Source organism: Corythoichthys intestinalis, chromosome 12 (genome assembly GCF_030265065.1).
Source record: "Corythoichthys intestinalis isolate RoL2023-P3 chromosome 12, ASM3026506v1, whole genome shotgun sequence".
Lineage (NCBI taxonomy): Eukaryota > Metazoa > Chordata > Actinopteri > Syngnathiformes > Syngnathidae > Corythoichthys > Corythoichthys intestinalis.
Genome location: NC_080406.1, coordinates 28087664 through 28114953, shown reverse-complemented (window position 1 = coordinate 28114953; position 27290 = coordinate 28087664). Strand labels below are relative to the sequence as shown.

Here is a 27290-nt window from a genome sequence, read left to right as displayed (position 1 = left end):
TGCCTGTTTCCGGCTCTGTCTCTTCTAAGATAAAAATTAAGTCGGGACAAGATCCATAACTACACGTCGCGTTAGGTCAGGGAGATCAGATAGCCCATCCATATACCCAGTGAGTGCTGCGCTTGTACACGTACCAGTTACTGGTGGCGTTTCTGGGGTGACGTCAGCCACCACAGCCTCCACGGAGGACTGAAGCTGTTGTTGGACACCTGGGAGGTCAGTGAATTCAGGTACAATCAGAGCATTTCTGGGATCGTGGGCTATCTTCTGCAGCTCTCCGCTATCGGAGCTTCTGCTTCCGATGGGAAAGATCAGCACTCCGAGCTGTTTGAGAGCAGAAGCGGGTGCATCGACACTGTCAAAAGACCTTCCGCCGCTTAGCAATATTAGGAGCTGTGGGACTCCTTCAAGGCGTCTGCTGCCGGCAGAGGCGGTGAAGACGTTATCCCTCAAGTACTGGAGAGCTGCTCCCGTGTTGAGGGGTCTGCCGCCTCTGTGCCTCAACCCTCTGACAATGTCAAGGATCTCGCCCTTTGTCGTGTATGTGTTCAGATAGAACTGGACAGCTGCGTCTCGGCTGTACTGAACCAACGAGACACGATCTTTGTTGTCATCCACACTCAGTGTCTCTACGACTCTTTGGACAAAGTCTCTCATAGCTGGGAATGAGTTTCGTGTGGCGTCAGACCCATCCAACAAGAAAACGACATCCCTTCCTGATCTGCCCACTGTGGTAAAGAAGAGATGAGACGTATTTAGAGCGCAGGGCCTACCGTTTACTCTCCGGGTGTCGACACGAGCCCGTTTTACATTGAAATCCCAGCCAAGTTGTCATGTGCCTGTGAGTAGATGTCGCTTACCAGTCACTGTTGGTGTCACGGGCGTGGCTCTGAGTACCCTGCTCATTACGGCGGAGAGCTGTTCTTGGACACTGGGGAGGTCAGTGAACTCAGACACTGCCAGGGCATGACTAGGGTCATGGGATATCTTTTTCAGCTCGTTGCTGTCAGAGTTCTGTGTTCCAATGCTGATTGTAAAGATGCCCTGCTGTCTGAGAGCAGAGGCTGGCGCATCGACGCTGTCAAAAGAGCGCCCGCCATTTAGCAGGATCAAGATCTGTGGAACACCTTGCGGGCGCCTACTCCCTGAGGAGTTTGTAAAGACGTTGTCCCTGACGTATCGGAGGGCGGCCCCTGTGTTGAGGGGTCTTCCTCCTCTGTGTCTGAGCCCTCTGACTGCATCCACAATATCCTCTCTTCTACTGTACGTGTTCAGATAGAAATTGGCCTCTGCATCTCTGCCGTACTGGACGACAGAGACACGGTCTCTGTTCACGCCCACATTCAGTTTCTCCACCACTTGCTCAACAAAATCTCGCATGGCGGGGAAGCCATTCCTTGTTCCATCAGAGCCATCCAGAAGGAACACAATGTCCTTCTTGGCTTCAGCTGAGAAAAGACGGGAAGACAAATGATAAAAATAACCGTTGCGAAACAGTGACACTAGCCGAATACTCATATTGTTGAGACAGCGCTGCCTGTTTCCGGCTCTGTCTCTTCTAAGATAAAAATTAAGTCGGGACAAGATCCATAACTACACGTCGCGTTAGGTCAGGGAGATCAGATAGCCCATCCATATACCCAGTGAGTGCTGCGCTTGTACACGTACCAGTTACTGGTGGCGTTTCTGGGGTGACGTCAGCCACCACAGCCTCCACGGAGGACTGAAGCTGTTGTTGGACACCTGGGAGGTCAGTGAATTCAGGTACAATCAGAGCATTTCTGGGATCGTGGGCTATCTTCTGCAGCTCTCCGCTATCGGAGCTTCTGCTTCCGATGGGAAAGATCAGCACTCCGAGCTGTTTGAGAGCAGAAGCGGGTGCATCGACACTGTCAAAAGACCTTCCGCCGCTTAGCAATATTAGGAGCTGTGGGACTCCTTCAAGGCGTCTGCTGCCGGCAGAGGCGGTGAAGACGTTATCCCTCAAGTACTGGAGAGCTGCTCCGGTGTTGAGGGGTCTGCCGCCTCTGTGCCTCAACCCTCTGACAATGTCAAGGATCTCGCCCTTTGTCGTGTATGTGTTCAGATAGAACTGGACAGCTGCGTCTCGGCTGTACTGAACCAACGAGACACGATCTTTGTTGTCATCCACACTCAGTGTCTCTACGACTCTTTGGACAAAGTCTCTCATAGCTGGGAATGAGTTTCGTGTGGCGTCAGACCCATCCAACAAGAAAACGACATCCCTTCCTGATCTGCCCACTGTGGTAAAGAAGAGATGAGACGTATTTAGAGCGCAGGGCCTACCGTTTACTCTCCGGGTGTCGACACGAGCCCGTTTTACATTGAAATCCCAGCCAAGTTGTCATGTGCCTGTGAGTAGATGTCGCTTACCAGTCACTGTTGGTGTCACGGGCGTGGCTCTGAGTACCCTGCTCATTACGGCGGAGAGCTGTTCTTGGACACTGGGGAGGTCAGTGAGCTCAGACACTGCCAGGGCATGACTAGGGTCATGGGATATCTTTTTCAGCTCGTTGCTGTCAGAGTTCTGTGTTCCAATGCTGATTGTAAAGATGCCCTGCTGTCTGAGAGCAGAGGCTGGCGCATCGACGCTGTCAAAAGAGCGCCCGCCATTTAGCAGGATCAAGATCTGTGGAACACCTTGCGGGCGCCTACTCCCTGAGGAGTTTGTAAAGACGTTGTCCCTGACGTATCGGAGGGCGGCCCCTGTGTTGAGGGGTCTTCCTCCTCTGTGTCTGAGCCCTCTGACTGCATCCACAATATCCTCTCTTCTACTGTACGTGTTCAGATAGAAATTGGCCTCTGCATCTCTGCCGTACTGGACGACAGAGACATGGTCTCTGTTCACGCCCACATTGAGTTTCTCCACCACTTGCTCAACAAAATCTCGCATGGCGGGGAAGCCATTCCTTGTTCCATCAGAGCCATCCAGAAGGAACACAATGTCCTTCTCGGCTTCAGCTGAGAAAAGACGGGAAGACAAATGATAAAAATAACCGTTGCGAAACAGTGACACTAGCCGACTACTCATATTGTTGAGACAGCGCTGCCTGTTTCCGGCTCTGTCTCTTCTAAGATAAAAATTAACTCGGGACAAGATCCATAACTACACGTCGCGTTAGGTCAGGGAGATCAGATAGCCCATCCATATACCCAGTGAGTGCTGCGCTTGTACACGTACCAGTTACTGGTGGCGTTTCTGGGGTGATGTCAGCCACCACAGCCTCCACGGAGGACTGAAGCTGTTGTTGGACACCTGGGAGGTCAGTGAATTCAGGTACAATCAGAGCATTTCTGGGATCGTGGGCTATCTTCTGCAGCTCTCCGCTATCGGAGCTTCTGCTTCCGATGGGAAAGATCAGCACTCCGAGCTGTTTGAGAGCAGAAGCGGGTGCATCGACACTGTCAAAAGACCTTCCGCCGCTTAGCAATATTAGGAGCTGTGGGACTCCTTCAAGGCGTCTGCTGCCGGCAGAGGCGGTGAAGACGTTATCCCTCAAGTACTGGAGAGCTGCTCCGGTGTTGAGGGGTCTGCCGCCTCTGTGCCTCAACCCTCTGACAATGTCAAGGATCTCGCCCTTTGTCGTGTATGTGTTCAGATAGAACTGGACAGCTGCGTCTCGGCTGTACTGAACCAGCGAGACACGATCTTTGTTGTCATCAACACTCAGTGTCTCTACGACTCTTTGGACAAAGTCTCTCATAGCTGGGAACGAGTTTCGTGTGGCGTCAGACCCATCCAACAAGAAAATGACATCCCTTTCTTTTCTATTCTCTTCTGTTGCGGTACAGAAAAAAACAAGAACATTTTATTTTACCTCCAACGCACTGCACTGTTTGAAAACCAGTCAATGCTCTTCTGCTTCAAACAAGAAATCTCTTACCAGTTATTTTTTGTGTCATTGAAATTTTTTCCACTCTTCCAATCAAAGAGGAGAGTTCTTTTTTGACATTGTGTAGCCCAGTAAAGTCAAACGCAGTTACTGCATAACTGGGTTCATGGGATATCTTCTGCATCTCACTTTTGTCAGTGCTTCGAGTTCCAATGTTGATTGTATAGATGCCTTTCTGTTTGAGATCAGAGGATGGTGCATCAATGCTGTCAAAAGATCGCCTGCTGTTTATTAAAATCAAGATCTGTGGAACTCCTTGCAGGTTCCTACTCCCAAAGGAGTTTGTAAAGATGTTGTCAATAACATATCGGAGTGCTGCCCCGGTATTGAGGGGTCTTCCTCCTCTGTGTCTGAGCGCTCTGACTGCATCCACAATACCCTCTTTTGTGGTGTATGAGTTTAAATAGAAGTGCACCTCTGCATTTCTGCTGTATTGGACCACGGAGACACGGTCCCCGTCACCTTCCAGATTAAACGACTCCACCACTTTTTCAACAAAATCACGCATTGCAGGGAAGCCATTCCTTGTTCCATCAGAACCATCCAGAAGAAATACAATATCCTTTTTGGTGTGCGTTTCAGCTATGAAAATATTGGAAAGATTTAATTGAAAATCTTTTGCTTTTCTCCATTTTAATATACAGCCTTTATTTGGAGAAAATATTATTAGAATTGCATCTCTGGTAATATTGTCTCCATAAAATCCTAAATTTCAAAGTGAATCATATTTTAAAATGCCGCTCACCGTGACCAGGGCCAGCTACTTCTTTGTGAGATAAAATTGCAGAGAGCAAATAATTAGTCACTTTTGTGAAGTCAGTTGTTGCATTGATAAATATTGCAGTTTCCACACTGTGTGATATTTCCTCCATTTCTTGTCGATCGGCATCATTTATTCCAATGCTATAAAGGACAATTCCAGCATCTCTTAGTCTATTCAGCGGTTCGGCAACATTATCGTCAGACGTTTTCCCACTTAAGACAATCATTGCTTGTGGGATTCCTTGCTGGGCTCGGCTTCCAGCAGATGTCGTGAACACGTACTTCTTCACATAATCAAGAGCTGAACCAGTGTTCACGGTGGAACCTCCCTTCAGTCTTACATTGCTCATGTGGCTCAATATATCATCCTTTTGTCCATAAGAATTTAAGACAAATTCTGCTGTGGCTGCTGTACTATACTGAATTACAGCAACTTGTACATTGCTTGGCCCAATTTGTACTTTTTGAACAAACTGTCTCACGAAATCCAAAACAGGTGATTCATTTGCTAGCATGTCATCAGATCCAGCAAGTAGAAAAACAACATCAGCAGGACCACCAAGTTCTAATTGTGTAACTGTGGAAGTACCTGAAATGATACATAAATGCTGTTAAAAATGCAGTTTCATTCTCGCAAAGGGTACAGTGAGTCTTTCAAACAAATGCAAAAGAACTTGGTCTACATCTTACCAACAGCAGGCGTATATCTGGTTGTGTCATCAACATCTCTCAAAATGGCTTTGATAGATTCCTGAACACTTGGCAGATTTGTAAAGCTCGTAATGGAAAAATAGTGTGATGGTGTATAAGAGATGTTTTGCATTTCCAATGTATCAGCATTATTTGTTCCAATAGAGAATGTTTTAATTCCATTTTCTTTGAGTGACTGAGCTGGTCCTCTTACATCATCCCTGGATCTGCCGCCACTAAAGACAAACAGATACTGAGGGACCAGAGATGCGCCTCGGCCCCCGACCGAAGCTGCAAAGACGTTGTCTCTGACAAACTCCAGTGCTTTGCCAAGGTAGAGGGGTCTGCCATACTTATGCCCCATGGTTCGAATAGAATTTAGCAGATCTGTCTTTGATGAGTAAGAATTCAAGTAGAAATTGACGGTGGCATTGCGGCTGTATTGAACGACAGCCACCTGGTCTCTATCATCAAGGCTCAAGTTTTCAGCCATTTGTTCAATAAATTGTCGAATAGCTTCAAAGCCATTTCGTGAGTCATATGATCCATCAATCAGAAACACTACATCACTTTTCCTTGATTCTGTAGTAAAGAAAAAAATGCAAGTGAAAATGTCAGCTATAGTACATAACTGCTTCAAAGAAAATCCTTTTTTCATCTTGATTAAATGAAAGTACACATGTCATAAATATAGAACCAATCCCACACAGAACAGCTTACCAGAGCTCTCCAGTGGTGTGGATTGTTCTAAATGGTGGTCTGTCTCTTTAAGTAATGACAAAACATCTTCCTTAGCAGCAAGGAGTTCTTTGTAATCACTTACAGAAAGTGCATAATTGGCATTGTGAGACATTGTCTGAAGTTCTAGGACATCAGCATTAGTTGTTCCAATGGAAACTATGAACACGCCAATCTCTTTCAGCATTCTGACTGGCACCCTTATGTCATCTGCTGATCTTTCATTGCTAAGCACAAAAAGGATTTGCGGAACACCGAGTGGGAATCTACTACCTGCATCAGGGGTAAAGACATACTCCCTCAAATATTGGAGGGCTGCGCCAATGTTGTTTGGTGAACCGCCTTTATGACTGAGACCTCTTATTGCATCGACAACAACGTCCGCTGAGGAAAAGTGCCCCAAGTCAAAGTGTATCTGTGCTGTGTTGCTGTATTGAACCACAGCAACCTGGTCATTGTTTGCATGGATATGAAGCTCTGCCACTATCCCTAGAACAAAATCCTTAATATCTTGGAATCTTGGTTCAGATGCATCAGATCCATCAAGTAAAAATACAATGTCCCGTCTCATGGAATCTGTAACCATATGTGCAACAGAAAACAAAGATAGTTGAATGGATGTATGAATGGATGAACGGATGGATAGGTGGGTGTATACGGTTGTAAATAGGTAGGTAGGATGATGTATGTGTGGGTTGGTGTGTGGATAATTTTTTACAGAGGTAGGTAGGATGTATGGGTGGGTGGGTTGATATGGCCCTACAGATGGCTGGATGGGTGTATATGATTTTACTTAGGTATGATACGATTTATGGGTGTGGATTATACTGTTTAGTTGTACTTAGGTACTGTAGGTAGGATGTACGTGTGAGTTTAGGTAGGTAGGTCTGTCATTTGCTCACCTAATACAGTTTGAGGTTTTGCTCTTGTCTGCCGAGGCACTCTTTTCACAAAAGAAACTAGCTGCTGATAGATTCTTCCAGTATCCTCAAACTGTGGCAGAGCAAAGGCATAAGATGGTACATGCGCAATGTTTTGCAGCTCGAGTAGATCAGAATTTTTGGTTCCCACACAGAAGGTGACAACTTGGTCCTGCTTAAGAGCGGCTGAAACACTCGTGACATCGTCTTCAGATGTACCCCCACACAACAGAATTAATATCTGAGGCACACCATCTTTATTCCGACTCCCAGACGACTCAGCGAAAGCATTGGTCTTCACGTATTCCAGAGCTGCCCCTGTGTTGAGGTGCCTGCCACCTTTGTGCTTCAATTGCTCAACAGCAGTAAGAACACCTTGTAAATCAGCGTAGGTGTTGAGATTGAAGTACATCTGTGAATCACTGCTATACTGGACCACAGAGACCTGGTCCCTGTTCTCACCAACATTGAGTGTTTTGACAACTCGTTTAATGAAACTTTTAATGGCTGGGAATCCACTCAAAGTTTCATCTGAACCATCCACCAGAAACACAATATCTCTCTGTGGAGACTCTTGTTCCACTAGGAGAAAAAAAGGGGAAACCTTGTTAAGGTTCAAAAGCACAATTTAAAAATTGATGTCATTTAATACAAGCCTGATTTTTATAGATCAAATTTCCAAGCAATACAAGTGATATAGTTAAAAACGAGATGAGGGAAAGGACATCTACTGTAAGGAGAAAGTTATGGACATTAAAAGAGACGACTCCCATCAAATGTGTATTCGATGTCAATGATGCAAATTATCATTGGCTCAAGAAAGAGCATCAGAAAGGGAGACTGTGGAGCCATTAAGAGAAGGTTCTCCAGAGGAAAAGGTAGGTGAACTATTCAAGAAACAGGATAACCAAGTTTCTCTGAATGAGTGGAGAAACTTTAAGCATTATGAAGCTGCTCGACAGATGTTCTTCAGATGTTGATGCAATTCCATTGGAGCTTGGGGAAAAGGATCAAATGTCAAGGAAAAGGAAAATCTGGGGTAATTCTTACCTAAGGGAGGCTTAAGCAGTTTTCCCACCTGGACAAAAGACACTATCTCTTGTTGGACTGATAAAAGTTCACCAAAAACAGGCAGATTAAAAATATAAGAGGAAGAGGACGAAATTTCTTCTAACTCCTCTTGTTTAGCATTTTTCATGCCGATAGCAAAAGACAAAACGCCGTTTTTATGAAGGTCAGCTGCAGCCCCTGAAATGTCATCACCTGAGTCACCTCCAGTCAATAAAAAGAGGATCTGAGGGACTCCATGGATAACTCTGCTTCCTGAGGTAGAGTTGAAAATGAAATCCTGCACAAACTCGAGTGCAGCTCCCGTGTTCCTCTGCTTCCCTCCTTTATGTCGAAGGCTTCTGACAGCATAGATAATGTCTCGTTTGGAACCATGGGCCATTAAGTTGAAATAAACACTGGTGTTGTCGCTATACTGAAGGACGGCCACTCGGACCTTATCGTCATCAATGTCCAGCTCTTCCACCATTCTTCTAATGAACTCCCGAATAGCCGGTAGTCCATTTCTCGAGGCATCAGAACCATCGACAAGGAACACTATGTCTCTTTTAGTGCGGCCTGTGTCAAGTGTGTAAATACATAAAAATATAATTCACAGATGACAGATGGGCACGGAATGGAAAATGAAACCTATTATGTTTTGTTCCAAGTGAGTGAAACTAATGAAGGAATCGATTTGAGGAAAAATGTTTCTGTTTGAAGGGTTAAGATACAGAAAACAGTCTAAAGCAGGGGTAGCCAACGTCGGTCCTCGAGGGCCCCTGTCCAGCTTGTTTTCCATGTCTCCCTCCTCCAACACCTGACTAAAAAAAATCAGGATCGTTATCAGGCTCCTGCAGAGTTTACTGATGAGCTGATCATTTGATTCAGGTGTTTTAAAGGAGAGATACATGGAAAACAAGCTGGATAGGGGCCCTCGAGGACCGGAATTGGCTACCCCTGGTCTAAAGTATCAAAAAATGGTTAAATGTCAGAATGCTTTATGCAAAACATGTATCAAGACAATTCAACAAAATCATTGAACTTCATGGAAGCAAGTGTTACAATGGGATGCTTACCTATTAAATCATATGTTGTGGATTCTGTGGCATCTTTACTTGCATAAAGTGCAGCAATAATTTCAGACTGGATAGAGGGCAACTCAGTTATACGAGTGACTTTGTATATGAAGCCAGGTTCAAAGGCAACCGTTTCCAAATCTGAAAAATCAGCATCGCCCACTCCGACCCCCAAGGAGACAATGTCGTGGTCCTTAAGCGCGCGAGCTGGGCTGCTAACGTCATCTGTGGATGGTTTGGTGGCTAGAAAGATCAAAATTTGCGGCACGCCTTCCAGTCTCCTGCTGCCAGAGGAGGAAGTAAAGACACTGTGTCTCACAAACTGCATTGCAGCCCCAACATTAAGGCGCTTCCCACCTCCACCATGCCTTAAATTTCCAATGGCATTCATAACTTCACTCTTGGTCTTGTGGGAGTTCAGATAAAAGTTTACATGGGGCTTATCCGCAAATTGAATCACAGACACCCTGTCTTGGTTCTCACTGAGATACAGACTCTCCAGTATATTCTTAAGAAAGAGTTTTATGTCTGAGAAGCTGTTTCTGGTGTTTTCAGAGCCATCCATTAAGAACACGATATCTCTTTTAACAGCGTGACCTTGTACTATAATTGGGAAACATCCACATTTTTAGGAAACCCTGGAGCAAGCAGCAGGAATAAAAAATAGTTATTCCTTACCTTCTCGTAGGACGATGTCGAGCTCTGCTGCTGGTAGTGTCACGTAGGTATTAAGTTGTTGAGGCACGGTGTCAAGTTCACTAAATTCCTTCACTTTGAAAGCAAAGGAAGGGTTGTGTGAAATCTCTTCAATCTGCCTACGGTCCGCATCCTTGACTCCGACACCAAACGGCACAACCCCCTCAGTCTTAAGTGCACCAGCAGGCTCCTTCACGTTATCCCTGGATCTGCTTCCAGTCAGAACGATCAAAAATTGCGGTACACTCCGCGCCCGGCGGCTGCCATATCTTTCAGACAAGATAGTGTCCCGCATGAATTTCAGAGCTGAACCCGTGTTGAGACTGCGTCCTCCGGCCAGTGCCATTTGACTGACTGCACTGATAACCTCCTCTTTGGTCTGATAGGTGTTCAGGTAGAAATTAGGAGTCGGACTTTCGCTATGCTGAACCACTGCAACTCGCACTTTGTCACTCCCGATGTCAAGTGGTTGAATGACTTTGAGGATAAAATCCCGGACGTAACCAAAGTCTGCTCGAACGGAGTCGGTTCCATCAATAAGGAAGGCGACATCCCTTTCAATTCCAGCCACTGCTGTGGAAATAAGTCAGAAAAAAAAAAAATTGGTTGACCTTTATTAAGGAATCATTTACTGTAATATATCCATAATATTTACTGTTCACCTAGTGTGACAATACTTAATTTATTGGTTGTGATGGGTTTTTATAGCTTTTTATATTTAACTAAATGCTTTCTCTGCAGAACTTCACTCATTCATTGATTCATTGATATTTAGATATCATATATGTATTTATATTAGGGCTGTCAAACGATTATAATTTTTAATCGAGTTAATTACAGCTTAAAAATTAATTAATCGTAATTAATCGCAATTTAAACCATCTATAAAATATGCCATATTTTTCTGTAAACTATTGTTGGAATGGAAATATAAGACACAAGATGGATATATACATTCAACATACGGTACATAAGTACTGTATTTGTTTATTATAACAATAAAACAACAAGATGGCATTAACATTATTAACATTCTGTTAAAGCGATCCATGGATAGAAAGACTTGTAGTTCTTAAAAGATAAATGTTCGTATAAGTTATAGAAATGTTATATTAAAACCCCTCTTAATGTTTTCTTTTGAATAACATTTGTAGACTTTTTAATCAAAAATTAAACTAGTAGCCTGCCATTATTGATGTCAATAATTACACAGTGCTCATGGGTGCTTAAGCCCATAAAATCAGTCGGTCGCACCCAAGCGCCAGCAGAGGGCGGCAAAACTCCAAAAAACACAAGTAACAAGTTGGCATTGCACTGTGCTGTCATTTTAATCTGTTTGAGCGGGGCATGTGTGTTAATTGCGTCAAATATTTTAACGTGATTAATTTAGAAAATTAATTACCGCCCGTTAACGCGATAGTTTTGACAGCCCTAATTTATATTTTATATATCTTGATGTTAGATACACTAACCCTTTTCAAGACCGACAGAATAGCATATAGGTGGGTATACTGTATTTAGATATTATGAAATGTTTCCATTTCTCAAAGAACCTTACAATGTGCACTCACAAACTAGGCTGGCATCATAGCTAAGAAAGTGCATTATTTGTGGATTAGTATAATCGTTTCCGAGTTCAAAATTCATAGTGGAGCAGCAACAGACCCTCACCCACCCAGCCTCGTAAAATATTGTAATTGACGAGCAGTGTCATCAATCTTACTTTAAAAAAGTAAATAGTTAGTTACAAATGACTTCTTCCAAAAAGTAACTGAGTTAGTAACTCAACGCCTTTACCGTTACTCAGGATGTGAAAGCTCGCGTTACAATTTGGATGAATGACACAGGAGGGAAGGGGGTTATGACGCCGTTGCAGACGCGATGCTATGTGGCACGGAGTGTTAGCATAGCATTCGCGTTCCTGCTAGCACTAGCATTTAGCATGGCGAGCGTTATATTAAACTCGTGCAACTTTTTTTTTTTTTTTACAGTTCGTGGCGTTCAGGTGGGTATAACTAATTGAAATCTGTTTTCCTGTTGAGTATGCGTTCTCATGACCAAGTGGGCGTTGTCCTTGTAGATGCTACAATATAATAATTAGTTTTTGTTTTTTATTACCCAAAATAGTCACTTTCCCTTAACTTTTCTTAAATGACAAATGCATAAACTTTGTGTGATTTAGACGAGACCCCCAATATGGCCAAATTTCAAAATTGTCCTATATGCATGTGTGATATATCATTGTAAAGCTTAAAATCTCTGTTTTCTGGGGGAAGAAAATTTTTGAACAGGAGGGCATTTAAAAAAAAAAAAAAAGTTTTTTAAACAGCGAAACCCTATCTGGAGGTGAGAGCACGCGAGAACAGAATAACAGACGCCATGACTATATAGAGATATTATCACCTACTAACCTCGTTTCGTTCCAAAAAAAAAAAAAAAAAGAAAGCCACAGCTGTGAATGGCCACAGCTGGATTTTTAGGGGATTTTATGGGTGAAACATGATAATATAACAAGGGTGCAGAAATCGCAGACATCAAGGAGTGGTTGAGATTTACTTTTTCATATATTTACCCTTTTAAACATTAAAAAAAAAAAAAATTCTTTGTTTGGATCGATTATTCATCACTAACATATCGGAGAAAATGCGACAGTAAAAAAAAAAAAACAAAAAACAAAAAAAACCATTTAAGCGATAGTTATGAGGTAGGTATCCGTGACTTTTTTTACAGACACCATTTTTTTTTCATTGTGACGTCATTTGTTTAAAAGTTTCAAATATGCGAGTGAGAAGTTTTTAAAAGTCGTTTTTTTTTAAACAAAATGTTAGACATCAATTAATGATTATAAGCTAAAAATGACAGACATTTTAAATAATAAATATAATTAATTACCTTCGTTTTATGGCTGTGTTGAAACAAAAGTGGTTGCGTGACGTCTGTAAACTGGGGTTTCCAGGGTAAAACGGACAAATTAAAAATAGTTCGGGGGCTTAATGCGCCAAGAATCTGCTATGGCCGCATATAGACATATTGTTCTATCAAACAAAACAGTTCTTTTGGCTTAAAATACAGCAGTTTCTTTGAAAGAGGGGTGCAAGAGCAGAAACTGCTTTTTCAGTCTTTCAGTCTGTGTTTTCCGCCATATATTAGGTGTGTGACGGTACACACAATTCACGGTTCCCTACGTACCTAGGTACGGTGGTCACGGTTCGGTGCGTGTTGAGTGCAAGAGGAAAAACAAAAAGGTTTTTTTTTCTCACAACATTTGAAAGTTAAAGTCTGTATACCATTCCACTCTTATTTAGGTAAAATTTTAAAAAATGTAAAAAGTGTGACCTATGTTTTTTTTTTTGTTTTGTTTTTGGGACTGAAAAAGTTTAGTTCAATTCTATCGGTTAATATAAACATATTTGATGTGACAGACGTTATAGAATGGATCATGTAATAATGTGTAGAACATGAAAAGTAATGTCACTTACTTTGCCGAGTACCGTAATTTATTGACTCTTACATTAAGATTACTGAATTCCTAACTCAATTACTTCTGGGAGAAGAAATTTGTAACTGTAACTAAGTCCTTTTTAAAGTCAGATTACCAACACTGGTAATAAGACGCTGTGTGATGTTATACAGTGACGAATGTCAAAACCTGGAGTTTGCAGATTGATTTAACTTGCAAATGTTATTTCAATCAGACATAAAAAATACACAAATAACACACTTCAACCAGGGCACACTCCCATTTGTATAAAACTGTTCAAATACAGTAACTGGAAAATGGCTTCAGTGCTTCTTTTAATATTCACAGTTAATTTGTGCTCAGGTTCATTTTCAGTGTGTTTGCAAAGCATACAGTGGGGCAAATAAGTATTTAGTCAACCACTAATTGAGCAAGTTCTCCCACTTAAAAATATTAGAGAGGGCTGTGATTGTCAACATGGTTAAACCTCAACCATGAGAGACAGAATGTGGGGAAAAAAAACAGAAAATCACATTGTTTGATTTTTAAAGAATTTATTTGCAAATCATGGTGGAAAACAAGTATTTGGTCAATACCAAAAGTTAATCTCACTACTTTGTTATGTACCCTTTGTTGGCAATAACGGAGGCCAAACATTTTCTGTAACTCTTCACAAGCTTTTCACACACTGTTGCTGGTATTTTGGCCCATTCCTCCTTGCAGATCTCCTTTAGAGCAGTGATGTTTTGGGTCTGTCGTTGGGCAACACGGACTTTCAACTCCCTCCTCACCCCGTGGCGTCAAAATGATAACAAGAATGGGGAGCAAAAATCCCAGAACCACACGGGGGGACCTAGTGAATGACCTACTGAGAGCTAGGACCACAGTAACAAAGGCTACTATCAGTAACACAATGCACCGCCAGGGACTCAAATCATGCACTGCCAGACGTGTCCCCTGCTGAAGAAAGTACACGTCCATGCCCGTCTGCGTTTCGCTAGAGAGCATTTGGATGATTCAGAAGAGGACTGGGAGAATGTGTTATGGTCAGATGAAACCAAAACAGAACTTTTTGGTAGAAACACATGTTCTCTTGTTTGGAGGGAAAAGAATACTGAATTGCACCATACCCACTGTGAAGCATGGGGGTGGAAACATCATGCTTTGGGGCTGTTTTTCTGCAAAGGGACCAGGACGACTGATCTGTGTAAAGGAAAGAATGAATTCGGCAATGTATCGAGAGATTTTGAGTGAAAATCTCCTTCCATCAGCAAGGGCAATGAAGATTAGACGTGGCTGGGTCTTTCAGCATGACAATGATCCCAAACACACAGCCAGGGCAACAAAGGAGTGGCATCGTAAGAAGCATTTCAAGGTCCTGGAGTGGCCTAGCCAATCTCCAGGTCTCAACCCCATAGAAAATCTGTGGAAGGAGTTGAAAGTCCATGTTGCCCAACGACAGCCCCAAAAACATCACTGCTCTAGAGGAGATCTGCATGGCGGAATGGGCCAAAATACCAGCAACAGTGTGTGAAAAGCTTGTGAAGAGTTACAGAAAACATTTGGCCTCTGTTATTGCCAACAAATGGTACATAACAAAGTATTGAGATTAACTTTTGGTATTGACGAAATACTTATTTTCCACCATGATTTGCAAATAAATTATTTAAAAATTAAACAATGTGATTTTCTGTTTTTTTTCCCACATTCTGTCTCTCATGGTTGAGGTTTAACCATGGTGACAATTACAGGCCTCTCTAATATTTTCAAGTGGGAGAACTTGCACAATTAGTGGTTGACTAAATACTTATTTGCCCCACTGTATGTGTCAGACCCAAAAACAAAAACACTCACCAGTTTCTTCTTCAGTATCACCGACCACTGTTATTAATTTTGGCATGATTTGTTCAGCCATTGCCGGCAAATAGGTGAAACTTGACTCATGGTAAGCCAAGTCTGGAACAAAGGCAACTGTTTGCAGCACTGCCTGGTCTGCTTGTCCTGAACTGACCACAAAGGTCAGAACTCCTCCGAGAGCCAGCTTATCAGCGACACTCTTCATCTCGTCCTGGGCTGGACCACCTGTGATGAGGACCAGCACCTGCTGGACTCCTTGCCTCTTACGCGAGCCACTTCCTGGACTGAACATGTTGCGCAGGGCGTATTCCATGGCAGCACCCGTATTCAAAACAGAGCCTCCTGTCAGTCTGAGTTGGGAGATTCTGTTCACTACATCTTGTCTGTCGCGAGCAGTGTTGAGATAAAATTCAATTTTGGGCTGCTCGGCAAACTGCATGAGGCCAATTTGGACCCTGTCGGGGCTGACATCAAGTTGATTGACCACATTAATCATGAAGTCTCGCACATATGGAAAGTTGCCGCTCCCAATGTAGTTGGAGCCATCTACGAGGAAGACAATGTCTCTGACTACCCTTTGGGTCTGCACCGTTGTTATTTCCACCACTGAAGAAAAGCAGAAAACAATAAACACACGTGTTGAAATAATTATTCCCACATTCGAAAAACATTACTCTTACGCGACATTCTAAATTTGTACGTTATGTTTGTGTATGGTTTTATAAGCAGACCAATCATAAGCATTGAGAAAACTGCTAAAAAACACCCTAAACATTTTGAGCTGCTTCCGGCATATATTCAGCTGCCAAATTCAATAACCTGGGAGGGGATGTGGTGGCGCCAATTGTCATAAATGATTAAAGTAAGGGTCAGAAGTTGGTTTATTTGGGTTGTACATGAAAATATATGCATGGTATTCTTCTTACTCTGATCACTGTTTGATGTGTTGGCGCTTGGTACAGGGTGTGCATTTTAGGACTTTACTCAGACAACTACAATGCACAGCACACCTACATACTGCACTCTGAAATCATGACATAATCTGCTGTTTTGCAAATTTTCAGCTGTCTGCATTAAAAAAGACATAAAAAAGTCAAGCATGGTTGCTATGGACTTTTGAAAGGCAAACACGTCTCATCTTCTTTGACCTATGTGCCAGCAAGTGTATGTAGGAATTGCTCACCTGTGGGCCCTGCAAATGACTTGCGGACAGTTATGAGTATACCAGGAATTACTCGCCAAGTCAATTTAGGTTAACTGAAGACTCTCAATTATGAATGTGACTGGAAATGGTTGTTTGTCATTTAGCAAATTACTTCTGGCCAGTCTAAGCTGCCTTTTATTCAAAGTCTGCCTGGTATATCTCTCCATCGATCAAATGAGCACAAGTGCCATAGTGCCATACATATGGATGTGCCTTACCTGGCTCAGTAGGCTCTTCAGTCACCACGATGCCGGCCAGAGTGGAAAGCGGAGTAATGATCATCTTAGGGTTGCGTAGTATCGCGCGGAAGTCCTTCATCATGAAAACGAAACTCTCGTCAAAGGCGATCTCCTTCAGCTCTTGCTCGTTGGCTGACTTGGAACCGGCGGCCAAGGTCAGCACGCCCATTTGCTGCAGAGCCCTGGCCGGGCCCCTGACATCATCAGAAGACATTTTGGTGGTCATCAAGAGAACAAGCTGCGGGACGCCTCGTTGAAGGCGACTGCCCTTCTCGGGTCGAATCATGTTAGTCCTCACAAAGTCCAAGGCAGCCCCGATATTAATTGTCTGGCCCGGTCTGGGTTTGATTCGACCCAAAGCGGCCATGAGTTCATCCCGAGATCCGTAAGAGTTGAGATCGATCTCCAGTCGGGGGGCATTGCTGAACTGGGCCACACCCACTTGAACACCGTCCGGGCCAATGGGCATGCTGTTGACGAACCTCCGGATGAACTCACGTATGGAGTTGATAATGGTGGCACCCATTGTGCTGTCAAGGAGGAAAATGATGTCTCTTGGTTCAACAGCCACAACTGATGAGGAGAGAACATAGATTAATATGTGATAACAAATGAAACTTTACTTTCAAGTTTACCTTTTATTGCTAGACAAATTTATGAATTTCCCCATTCAAATCATTAATTATTTCCTTTCATTTCATTGGGTTGCCATCTATAGTACTTAAAAAACACTACACAATATGAGTTTTATGCCAATGAGCAAGAACAAATAACGGAAAATCTGTTTGGAAAGAGTTCGTACTAAAGCCCTTCATGATGCCAGATTCTCTTTTATTGAAGAAGCACATTTCTTAGATCACCTGCCATAAAAATCGGCATCCATTATCAAGCTGTGGCGCCCATCAAAATTTAAATTTAATTTGACTTCTATGGCTATCAATGGTTATGAATGAGTTAATGCAGATGCTTTTACTGAAAAAGTTTTTGCGAAACCACGCTTGCAGTTTTAGAAATAATAGTGCAGTAATGGTAATAAGTTTGTTTTGGCATTAAGAAAATAATTTTGGCCAACAACTAATGTAAACTTTAGGAAAATAAAACACCTTAAATAATCTCAATAAAATGTGATGAGATTGTGAAGTATTTTAAATGCATTTAAAATGCAATTTCAGTTAGTTGTTAACTTTAGCTGGAATGCGGAATTAGAAATTCTAAATCTTGCTTTTTAAAACAAAACTTTAAGATGAATATGTATTAAAGGGGAAGTTCAGAATTTTGACATTAGGCTTAATCTTCGAGTTAGCGGGGGTTTAATTCGTCGGTAGAGTTGATTTTAACAAAATCTGTGCAGTTTGTCAGTTATATGTTAGTTTCAGGGCTCTGGAGTGGCTAAGCTAGCGTGAGTCAATGATGCCTGTTTAGCCTGTCAATAAAAAAACGATATTACCAGATGTAACATAGTCAAATACATTCGAAATGCAAATAACTGTTTGAAATACTCATGCGACCACAACAATGTCACACCAAACTGCCGTAATTCATTTCATTCTAAAGGAGGACTAATGTTTTTAGATCCGTAATGTGAGCACAATAGAGAGTGCTCTGTCTGCGATGAAAAAAAACAATGTGATATCACTCAAATGTTGCCATTCATACTAAAATTATTGACATACAATGGTAAATTCTAATAACTTTATCCTGAAAACAGAGTCAACACTATTGATTGCATGGGTCATCGGTGATTTTCATGCGTACATATGTTGCTTATGTAGCTTAGCCACTCCGGAGCCACTCCGAGCCCTGAAACAAACGAATAAATGACAAACTGCACAGAATTTGTTGAAATCAAATCCACTGACTAAATAAACCCCGCTAACTCGAAGATTAAGCCTCATGTCAAAAATTCTGAGCTTCCCCTTTAAGATATTCTCGCATCGAAAGCATAATTTAGGCCACCACATAATGTTGTTTATGCCAAAGTTTCCCAAAATAACAGAAATGGTAATTCAATTTAATAATATGGATTTGCAAGTACTTTCACAAATTTTCACAAATTCATCCGACTGCCAGCCTGCCATAATAGTGAATATTGAGAATCTGACGTCAGAGAACTTTAATGCTGACTCTTCCAATTCTCATTACAATTTTGACCAACAATAACACAGGCACTACTGATTTTTGTTTAACATACCCATGTTACAGCAAATGGATAGAATGAAGCATTAATAGGATATTTTTGACCACCACCCACTGTTACGTTTACTCACCCACCCTAAATCAACAGCAATAATTGACAAATTCATTTTAATGTTACAGCAAATAGTTAACACAGTATGTAGAAAGCTTTCAACTTCAATGTGAGCTATTCCAAAGAAACCAGACGTTTAGTTAAAAAAAATATATAAGTATTTCGTAGGGCTGTCAAACGATTAAAAATTTTAATTGAGTTAATCACAACTTAAAAATTAATTAATCGTAATTAATCGCAATTAATCTCTAAAACGACCACCAACCAAGCAACCATCGCTAAAATATGCCATATTTTTCTGTAAATTATTGTTGGAATGGTAAGGTAAGACGGATATACTGTATACATTCAACATACTGTACATAAGTACTGTATTTGTTTATTATAACAATAAATCCACAAGATGGCATTAACATTATTAAGATTCTTTCTTTGAAAAGGATCCACGGATAGAAAGACTTGTAATTCTTAAAAAATAAATGTGAATACAAGTTATAGTAATTTTATATTAAAACCCCTCTGTATGTTTTCATTTTAATAAAATTTGTAAAATTTTCAATCAAAAAATAAAGTAATACCTCGCCATTGTGGAAGGTAGTGATTGAAATACACCACAAGGTGTCAAGGGTGAGTTTTAAATTAATTAGAGATCTAGCCAAGTTTTTCTAGTGCGTTTTGCCCCTCGACTGACTCCGTAGTTTCCGGGTTCATTGTACCTTACGTTCATTTGAGTGTTTACTTCACAACGTATGAGACCTCTGATAGTTTGTATATTGTGACTAAATATTGCCATCTAGTGTATTTGTTAAGCTAAACGAAATGTTTGAATAGAGTTTTACCAAAGTCTGAGTATTATTTTGCATAGCTATTTTGATTGGGAATGCCAGTTCTCTTTGCATTGAGCGCTTTTCGTTTTGTGAACATTATTTTTTTGAGACATAGGAATATTATTTTTGTTGTGCTTTTAGTAAATGATACTGTAGCAACTTAACTGTTCCACCCAAATGCATGAATGGAAGTTGGGCAACCATGACTGTCAGTGGTGGCTGCAAATGGTATATCTTCTCTGTGTTGTGTTCAACACAGGGTTTTAAGAAAAAGATTATCTCCTGCCATTCTACCCCACATCGCTCGCCACAATAGTTATAATTGTTGCGGAAGTGATGCCAAAGCTTATGCCAATAAATGGCGCGGCCCCAATAAATACCTGAGTCCACTACTCTCGCTTGTCTCTGCCTCTTAACTCTCAATATACATAAAACGGCGCCTTTGTAGTCTGTTTGCGGCAATGCATGAGTGGGTTGCCCCGCGCATGCACATTTAATGCGTTAACGGGCGGTAATTAATTTCTTTAATTAATCACGTTAAAATATTTAAAGCATTTAATGCATGTGCGGAATGACCCGCTCATGCATTGCCTCAAACGGTTTACAATGACGCACTTGAGAGCTAAGAGGCAGAGAAAGGTGTCTAGTTTGTGCTTTTTCTTAACAAAGGTATACTACACGCGACCTGCTGACACTTTGTTTCTTTATTGGCACATTCAGCTTCAACATTAACACAGCTTACGGCTCTCGGCAGGCCGTAACTCCAACTCACTCCTGCATCATGTGAGTAAACAACGCTGGCGCTGCGTGCACGTAAAGGTGCCTCGGATAATTCTACATCAGAATATTACAAAAGGCGAGTGGACACAGGCGTTCATTGGACCGTGCCGTTTATTGGCATAAGCTTCGGCAACTCCTTCACACTAGGTATCATTTAGTGAAAGCACAACAAAAATAATATCTCTCAAAAAAATGTTCACAAAAAGAAAAGCACTTTGATCTGTATTAATGAGGCCCTTTTCTCACACAGTTAAACAACAGTGCAAAGAGAACTGGCATTCCCAAACAAAATAGCTCTGCAACATACACATAAAACTTAATGAGACTTTGGTCTAACTCTATTCAAACATTTCGTTTAGTTCAACAAATACACTGGATGGCAATATTTATTCACAATATACAAACTATCAGAGGTGAAGTACGTTGTGAAGCTAGCACTCAAATGAACGTAAGGTACAATGAACCCGCAGTAAAAATGGAAACTACGGCGTCAGTCGAGGGACAAAACACACTATTTGACTTGATTTCTAAGTTAATTTAAAACTCACCATTGACACCTTGTGGTGTATTTAGTGTATCTAGTTTATTTTTTGATTGAAAATTTTACAAATTTTATTAAAACGAAAACATTAAGAGGGCTTTTAATATAAAATTAGTATAACATGTACTAACATTTATCTTTTAAGAACTACACGTCTTTCTTGTGGATCCCTTTAACAGAAAGAATGTTAATAATGTTAATGCCATCTTGTGGATTTATTGTTATAATAAACAAATACAGTATTTATGTACAGTATGTTGAATGTATATATCCGTCTTATCTTTCCATTCCAGCAATAATTTACGGAAAAATATGGCATATTTTATAGATAGTTTGAATTGCGATTAATTACAATTAATTAATTTTTAATCTGTGATTAACTCGATTAAGAATTTTAATCGTTTGACAACCCTAATTTTAACGTGATCAATTAAAAAAATTCATTACCGCCCGTTAACGCGATAAATTTGACAGCCCTAGTATTGAGCTAGCTTTCCGTGATGTACATTTGACAGGTTTTCCAAAGATATTTGAAATCTATTTAGAATTGCTAATGTCATCCTTTTTTTTTTGATGACTAAATGGAATTTTGAAATTCAAAATCAGAAAATGGCCAAAGTCCTTAACAACCTTCCTTTATTCAAATAAACTGGCTTTTTAACTATTTAGCAGCTCATATTACGATGAAAGTTTCTCAAAATTGGGCTACTAAAATATTTATTTAGCTCTTTTCTCAATAATTATTATGGGTCTGCTTTCAAAAAGCCCTCAAACACAACTTTAAGATTCAAACCTTGAAGTGAAATGTTCTAATATGAGAGTTTATTTCCAAATAATTTAAGATTTTTAAAATGCGTACATTTTATAATCTCATTTTGATACTGTCTGTGAAACAACTGGAACAGCTCACAATTGCTCTTGGAAATACTAAAATATCATTATTATTAACCATGACTTTTAAAATTTTCTGTTCTACTAGAAAAACCTGAAAACAATTATTATTATTTCTAACGCACATGTTAAAAACGTCTGGGTTTAAGATTTTTGAAAAGCCCTGCAACACGACAATTACAGAAAAGTTACCTACCTTCTGTGAACTCATTCTGTACTATTATGGAGCGATCAATCACACCCTGAATCAATGGCGACAGCTGGTCACCCATGCCTGCCACTGATCTGAAATCAGGGGCCGACAGGACAAACGACTCATGGGTAGCCACTGCTTCCAAATCTGCCGTGGCGGTGTTACCGATGACCACGCCAAGAGTGATAACTCCGGCCCTCTTAAGAGCCCGGTCGCCAGCCCCGGTATCATCAGTGGATGGCCCAGCACTGACAACAACCACCATCTGGGGTACGCCCTCCTCTGCCCTGCCCCCTGACGACTGGCTCAAAAGGCTTTGGGCAACTTCCAAGGCTCGGCCCAGGTTAGATTGGGGACCCCCTGAGTATTTAAGTTCCTTTACAGCCTCCAGGATGGAGGCTTTGCTCTCATATGTACTGAGATAGAACTTAATCTCGGGGTTGGCGTGGTACAGGGCTAAGGCCACCCGAATGGTTTCTCTGCCAACATCGAGGCGCTCAACAATTCTCAATGCCAAATCACGCACGTATTGAAAGTTTGCTGCTCCAACGTTCTGCGATCCATCAATTAAGAGTACAAGGTCTGCGGATTCTTGTGCTTTAAGGAGGGAGAGAGAGAAACAGAAGAAAATGGAACTTGTGAAAGGGTTAACGGTGAAAAAGTGGGGAAAGGTTCTTGGGTGTCAAGTCACATTCAGTGGGAACAAATCATTGCAAAACATCAAAACATCATGCTGCATGTCGGCTGAACCAAGGAAATTTGCCCAATGCATTCCGAGTTTTATCCATGTTCATTAGACGATTACAAAGTGTAAGTTAAAATTTGGAGTTTGGTTTTAAAAGGTGTTTAACTTTTGGGTCATTTGGGTTGAATTGTTGTCACGTTTTTTTCAAATTCTACAGTGTTTTTTTTTTTTTTTTTTTGTCTTTGTCTAAATCAGACATGTCCAACGTCCGGCCCGGGGGCCAAATGCGGCCCATGGTCAAATTTCATCCGGCCCCCAGCCTCTGTAATAAAATCAATAACGTCTGGCCCGCACACAGACTTAATAAATTGGTCAGCAGTACTGCTACCAGCATATGGAGTAGCTTACACACTAAATGCTGCTCCTCATTTACCCACTAAAAGGCAGCAGCACTCGAAGCAACATTACCCCATGTCACCCTTTATTTCCAATTTTCTAAAATGGTGACAATCAACAAAAAAAAAAAGACAGTTGTGACACAAAGAATGGCTTGCTAAAATGTGCTTAAATATATTGCTCTACCTAAAGGATGTCAGCCAAGGTCGGCCCCCCACATTTTTACCACACCAAATCTGGCCCCCTGTACAAAAAGTTTGGACACCCCTGCTAAATGGAATAGTAGCTATAATTTCCTGTTGTATTAGGTAAAAAGGGTTAAAAATTTACATGGCAAATTCCATAAAGCCAGCTGTTATTGACAACTCATGGCAATAACAAACCTCTCGGTCTGCTCGGCAACAAGTTAGAATAACATCGTAACACATCAAAAGAGCCTTCAAACGAAAAGTACGCCAGCAAATTCACATTTTCACCAGACCTTTGAGCTTAAAGTGGCTTATATGTGGTGATGCGTTTTTGGCTGGCGGTCTTCATTTTGAATCTGATTTTGAACGTTTTGCAGTGCAGACTGGGAGTATATTATTGCCTTCAGTTGTTAAAGTTTGAATTGTGGAATGCACATTGTCCTCTGTTTTAACTTTCGTAGACACCCTACAAAAATATAAATAATGTAGGCATATATGCATCAATTCTGGGATATTTGTCTCTGAGTGAAAACCGAGCAAATGTACAAAAACTGGAAAAAACTATGGATGAAAAGAAAGTGTTAAAAAAAATTTATCTGAGGTTTTTATAGTTTCATTGCTTTTTTTTTTTTTTTTTTTTTTTTGTAAAACCCAACCCGGTAAAAAAAAAACAGAACTTGGCTTCTCAGTTCCAATACTTGTGGAGGAGAGTATATAATACAAATGTGAAATTCAATCATGTGGAGAAAATGTCTTGTAATAATGAACGTCAAAAAACAAACAAACATACTAAAAAATCTATGTTGATGATTACGTTCAAAATGTGTTCCTTGAACAAACTCAATGGTGTCAGCCAACCATGCAGACTCGTGTTACAGACTTCGGATAAAGTGACCAGTAATGTCCCGCTGGCTCATCCTTTTGTGTGCTGAAGTTTGTACTGCTTGTGACCATGCCAAAAATCACCAATACAAGGGATGACTGATTTCACTATCAATTTCTATTTGTTTTTCTTTGACAAAAAAATATTTCAATCTGCATATACAGAATTCGTATTTTTGTTGTATGGGGGTCTCAATTAACTTATTTTCAGTACTTCTTCAGCAGGTTAAGAATGGACTCCAGGCGGATTCATCACTGTCTTAGATACACAACATTACAGTACATTTTTTAAACAAGCTAAACACATGTAGATAGACATCATGATGGATAAGGGTAAACATGTACAACACATAAGCAGTTGGTGGTGGTTAGCAATTGTTAGAAGGTTACTTATTGGTGTAGAAGCTGTGATACAAGATGTACAATTGTGGCATTAAGAGTAATTTGTGTGCAGTTTGTGAGCCCTTAAACTTCAATTTGATCCCATCTAGTTTTCTGAATCCTATTTAACTGCTTTTCCTAATGGGTAATGGGCACAATGTAATTTCTGAATTTCCTGTATGGAAATGGTGTCTTTGCGGGTCAAGATGACCCCTAGCAATTTAAGAATATATTTGGTGTGCCAAATGAATTTGATCTTATAATTTCTGGGCTTGAAAGTTTGTGTGTTAAAAAATATAGAAGGCTAATTATGAGTTTGATAATTACTCTATGAAGGTTATGTACATTGCTGGCCAAAAGTATTGGCACTCCTGCAATTGTGTCAGATAATGCTCAATTTCTCCCAGAAAATGATTGCAATCACAAATGCTTTGGTAGTAATATCTTCATTTATTTTGCTTGGAATGAAAAACACAAAAGAGAATGGGGAAAAAAAAAAAAAAAAAAATCATCATTTTACACAAAACTCCCAAAATGGGCCGGACAAAAGTATTAGCACCCTTTGAAAAACCATGTGACGCTTCTCTAAATTGTGTAATTAACAGCACCTGTTACTTACCTGTGGCACATAACAGGTGGTGGCAATAACTAAATCACACGTGCAACCAGTTAAAATGGATTAAAGTTGACTCAACCTCTGTCCTGTGTCCTTGTGTGTACCACATTGAGCAAAACAAAGAAGACCAAAGAACTGTCTGAGGACTTGAAAAGCGAAATTGTGAGGAAGTATTGGCAATCTCAAGGCTACAAGTCCATCTCCAAAGACCTGATTGTTACTGTGTGTACCGTGCGCAGTGTCATCAATAAGTGTAAAGCCCATGGCACTGTGGCTAACCTCCCTAGATGTGGACGGAAAAGAAAAATTACTGAGAGATTTCATTGAAAGATTGTGTGGATGGTGGATAAAGAACCTCGATTAACATCCAAACAAGTGTCAACCCATACTATCCGTTGGCGTCTGAATGAAAAGGGACTTTATACCCAGGAAGACCCCACTTCTGACCCAGAGACATAAAAAAGCCAGGCTGGAGTTTGCCAAAACTTACCTGAGAAATTAAAAAACGTTTTGGAAGAATGTTCTCTGGTCAGATGAGACTAAAGTAAAGCTTTTCGGGAAAAGGCATCAAAATAAAGTTTACAGGGAAAAAAATGAGGCCCTCAAAGAAAAGAACATGGTCCCCACAGTCAAACATGGCAGAGGTTACCTAATGTTTTGGGGTTTCTTTGCTCCCTCTGGCACTGGACAAATTTCGCAGGGCCAAGTGTGAGAAAGCTGGGTCTTCCTCAGAGGTCATGGGTATTCCAGCAAGACAATGACCCAAAACACACTTCAAAAAAGCACTAGAAAATGGTTTGAGAGAAAGCACCGGGGACTTCTAAAGTGGCCAGCAATGACTACAGACCTGAATGCCATAGAACACCTGTGGAGAGATCTGAAAAGGGCAGTGTGGAGAAGGCACCCTTCAAATCTCAGAAACCTGGAGCAGTTGACCAAAGAAGAATGGTCTAAAATTCCAGCAAAGCATTGTAAGAAAGTTATTTTGTCCAAAGGTTGTGCTACCAAGCTTTAGGCTTAGTGGGCCAATACTTTTGTCCGGCCCATTTTAGGCGTTTCGTGTAAAATGATCTAATTTTTGTGTGTGTGTGTGTGTGTGTGTGTGTGTTTTTTCATTGCAAGCAAAATTAATAAAGATATTAGTACTAAAGAATTTGTAATTGCAATCATTTTCTGGGATAAATTGAGCATTATCTGACATAATTGCAGGGGTGCCAATACTTTTGGCCAGCAGTGTAAGTAATAGCAATGTTTTCTATTCCAACATGAGTTGTCGGGTGAAGGCTCTCAATCACATGCATCTGAGGGAATTTCTAAATGTGAACATAACAAGTGACAATACCTTTGTGGGTTATGAAAGGTTACTGTGGGTAAAGTGTATGTGATTGTGTGTTAATGATATAAAAGTCAGCCACATGTGCAGCGGAGTCCATCCGGCACATGCGGACACATTAGTATGGTAGTGGACGGCCGTCCCATTTCATTACCTGTCCCTCCTCTAGCATCCTCATTTGGCATCGGCAGCCCCCCTAACTGTCCCACCATATCGCAAAACCCCAACACCAAATCTTGGCTAAGATCCCGCAAAGCCAGAAAAGAGTCTACGCTGAACATGTGAGTTTGATGAGGTTGGCTAGCAATCTCCCTGAGCTCCCAGTCCAAAGCATCCAGAACCCCGACCGCGAACACCTTCACGCCAGCCAAGCGCAGCACTTGCGCTGGCTCGGCCACGTCGTCCTGCGAGCGGCCATCAGTTAGCACCACCACCACCTGCGCCGCTCCTTCGCTAGCTCGACTGCCGGCAGCGGCGTTCATATGGGTGCGTATTAGGAAGTCCAGGCCCAGGCCCGTCCGGGTGCCCCCGCCGTGATACGACATTGCCTTGACGTGCGCCAAGACTCCCTTTGTTTTCGGGTAGCCCTTGAGGTGGAACTCAGTTTGCGGGTTAGTGTTGTACTGCACCAAAGCGAATTTGAATCTCCCCCCTCCGACCTGGTCCAATGCTTGTATCGTACTGTACACAAAATGTCTGACATGCTCAAAGTTCTCCTTTCCC

The 27290-nt window shown here is 41.3% G+C and overlaps 2 protein-coding genes across 2 annotated transcripts in view; both read right to left on the bottom strand.

Annotated features, from left to right (window-relative positions):
* The window catches only part of col6a3 (collagen, type VI, alpha 3), a 96141-nt gene that overhangs the window by 51127 nt on the left and 17724 nt on the right, over positions 1–27290 (bottom strand). The window contains exons 3-17 of the mRNA XM_057851780.1: positions 22090–22683; positions 16586–17179; positions 15161–15769; positions 9829–10419; positions 9151–9753; positions 7007–7606; positions 6087–6680; positions 5367–5948; positions 4660–5265; positions 3906–4496; positions 3203–3799; positions 2395–2982; positions 1669–2262; positions 861–1448; positions 135–728 (exon numbers count right to left, since the gene is read on the bottom strand). Coding sequence (XP_057707763.1) covers positions 135–728; positions 861–1448; positions 1669–2262; positions 2395–2982; positions 3203–3799; positions 3906–4496; positions 4660–5265; positions 5367–5948; positions 6087–6680; positions 7007–7606; positions 9151–9753; positions 9829–10419; positions 15161–15769; positions 16586–17179; positions 22090–22683 — 8925 coding nt within the window. The remainder of the gene's footprint in view (positions 1–134; positions 729–860; positions 1449–1668; positions 2263–2394; positions 2983–3202; positions 3800–3905; positions 4497–4659; positions 5266–5366; positions 5949–6086; positions 6681–7006; positions 7607–9150; positions 9754–9828; positions 10420–15160; positions 15770–16585; positions 17180–22089; positions 22684–27290) is intronic.
* Positions 7469–8845, bottom strand: LOC130926696 (collagen alpha-3(VI) chain). Its single transcript, XM_057851779.1, has one exon. The coding sequence runs from the start codon at positions 8559–8561 to the stop codon at positions 7968–7970; it is 594 nt and encodes a 197-aa protein (XP_057707762.1). The 5' UTR covers positions 8562–8845; the 3' UTR covers positions 7469–7967.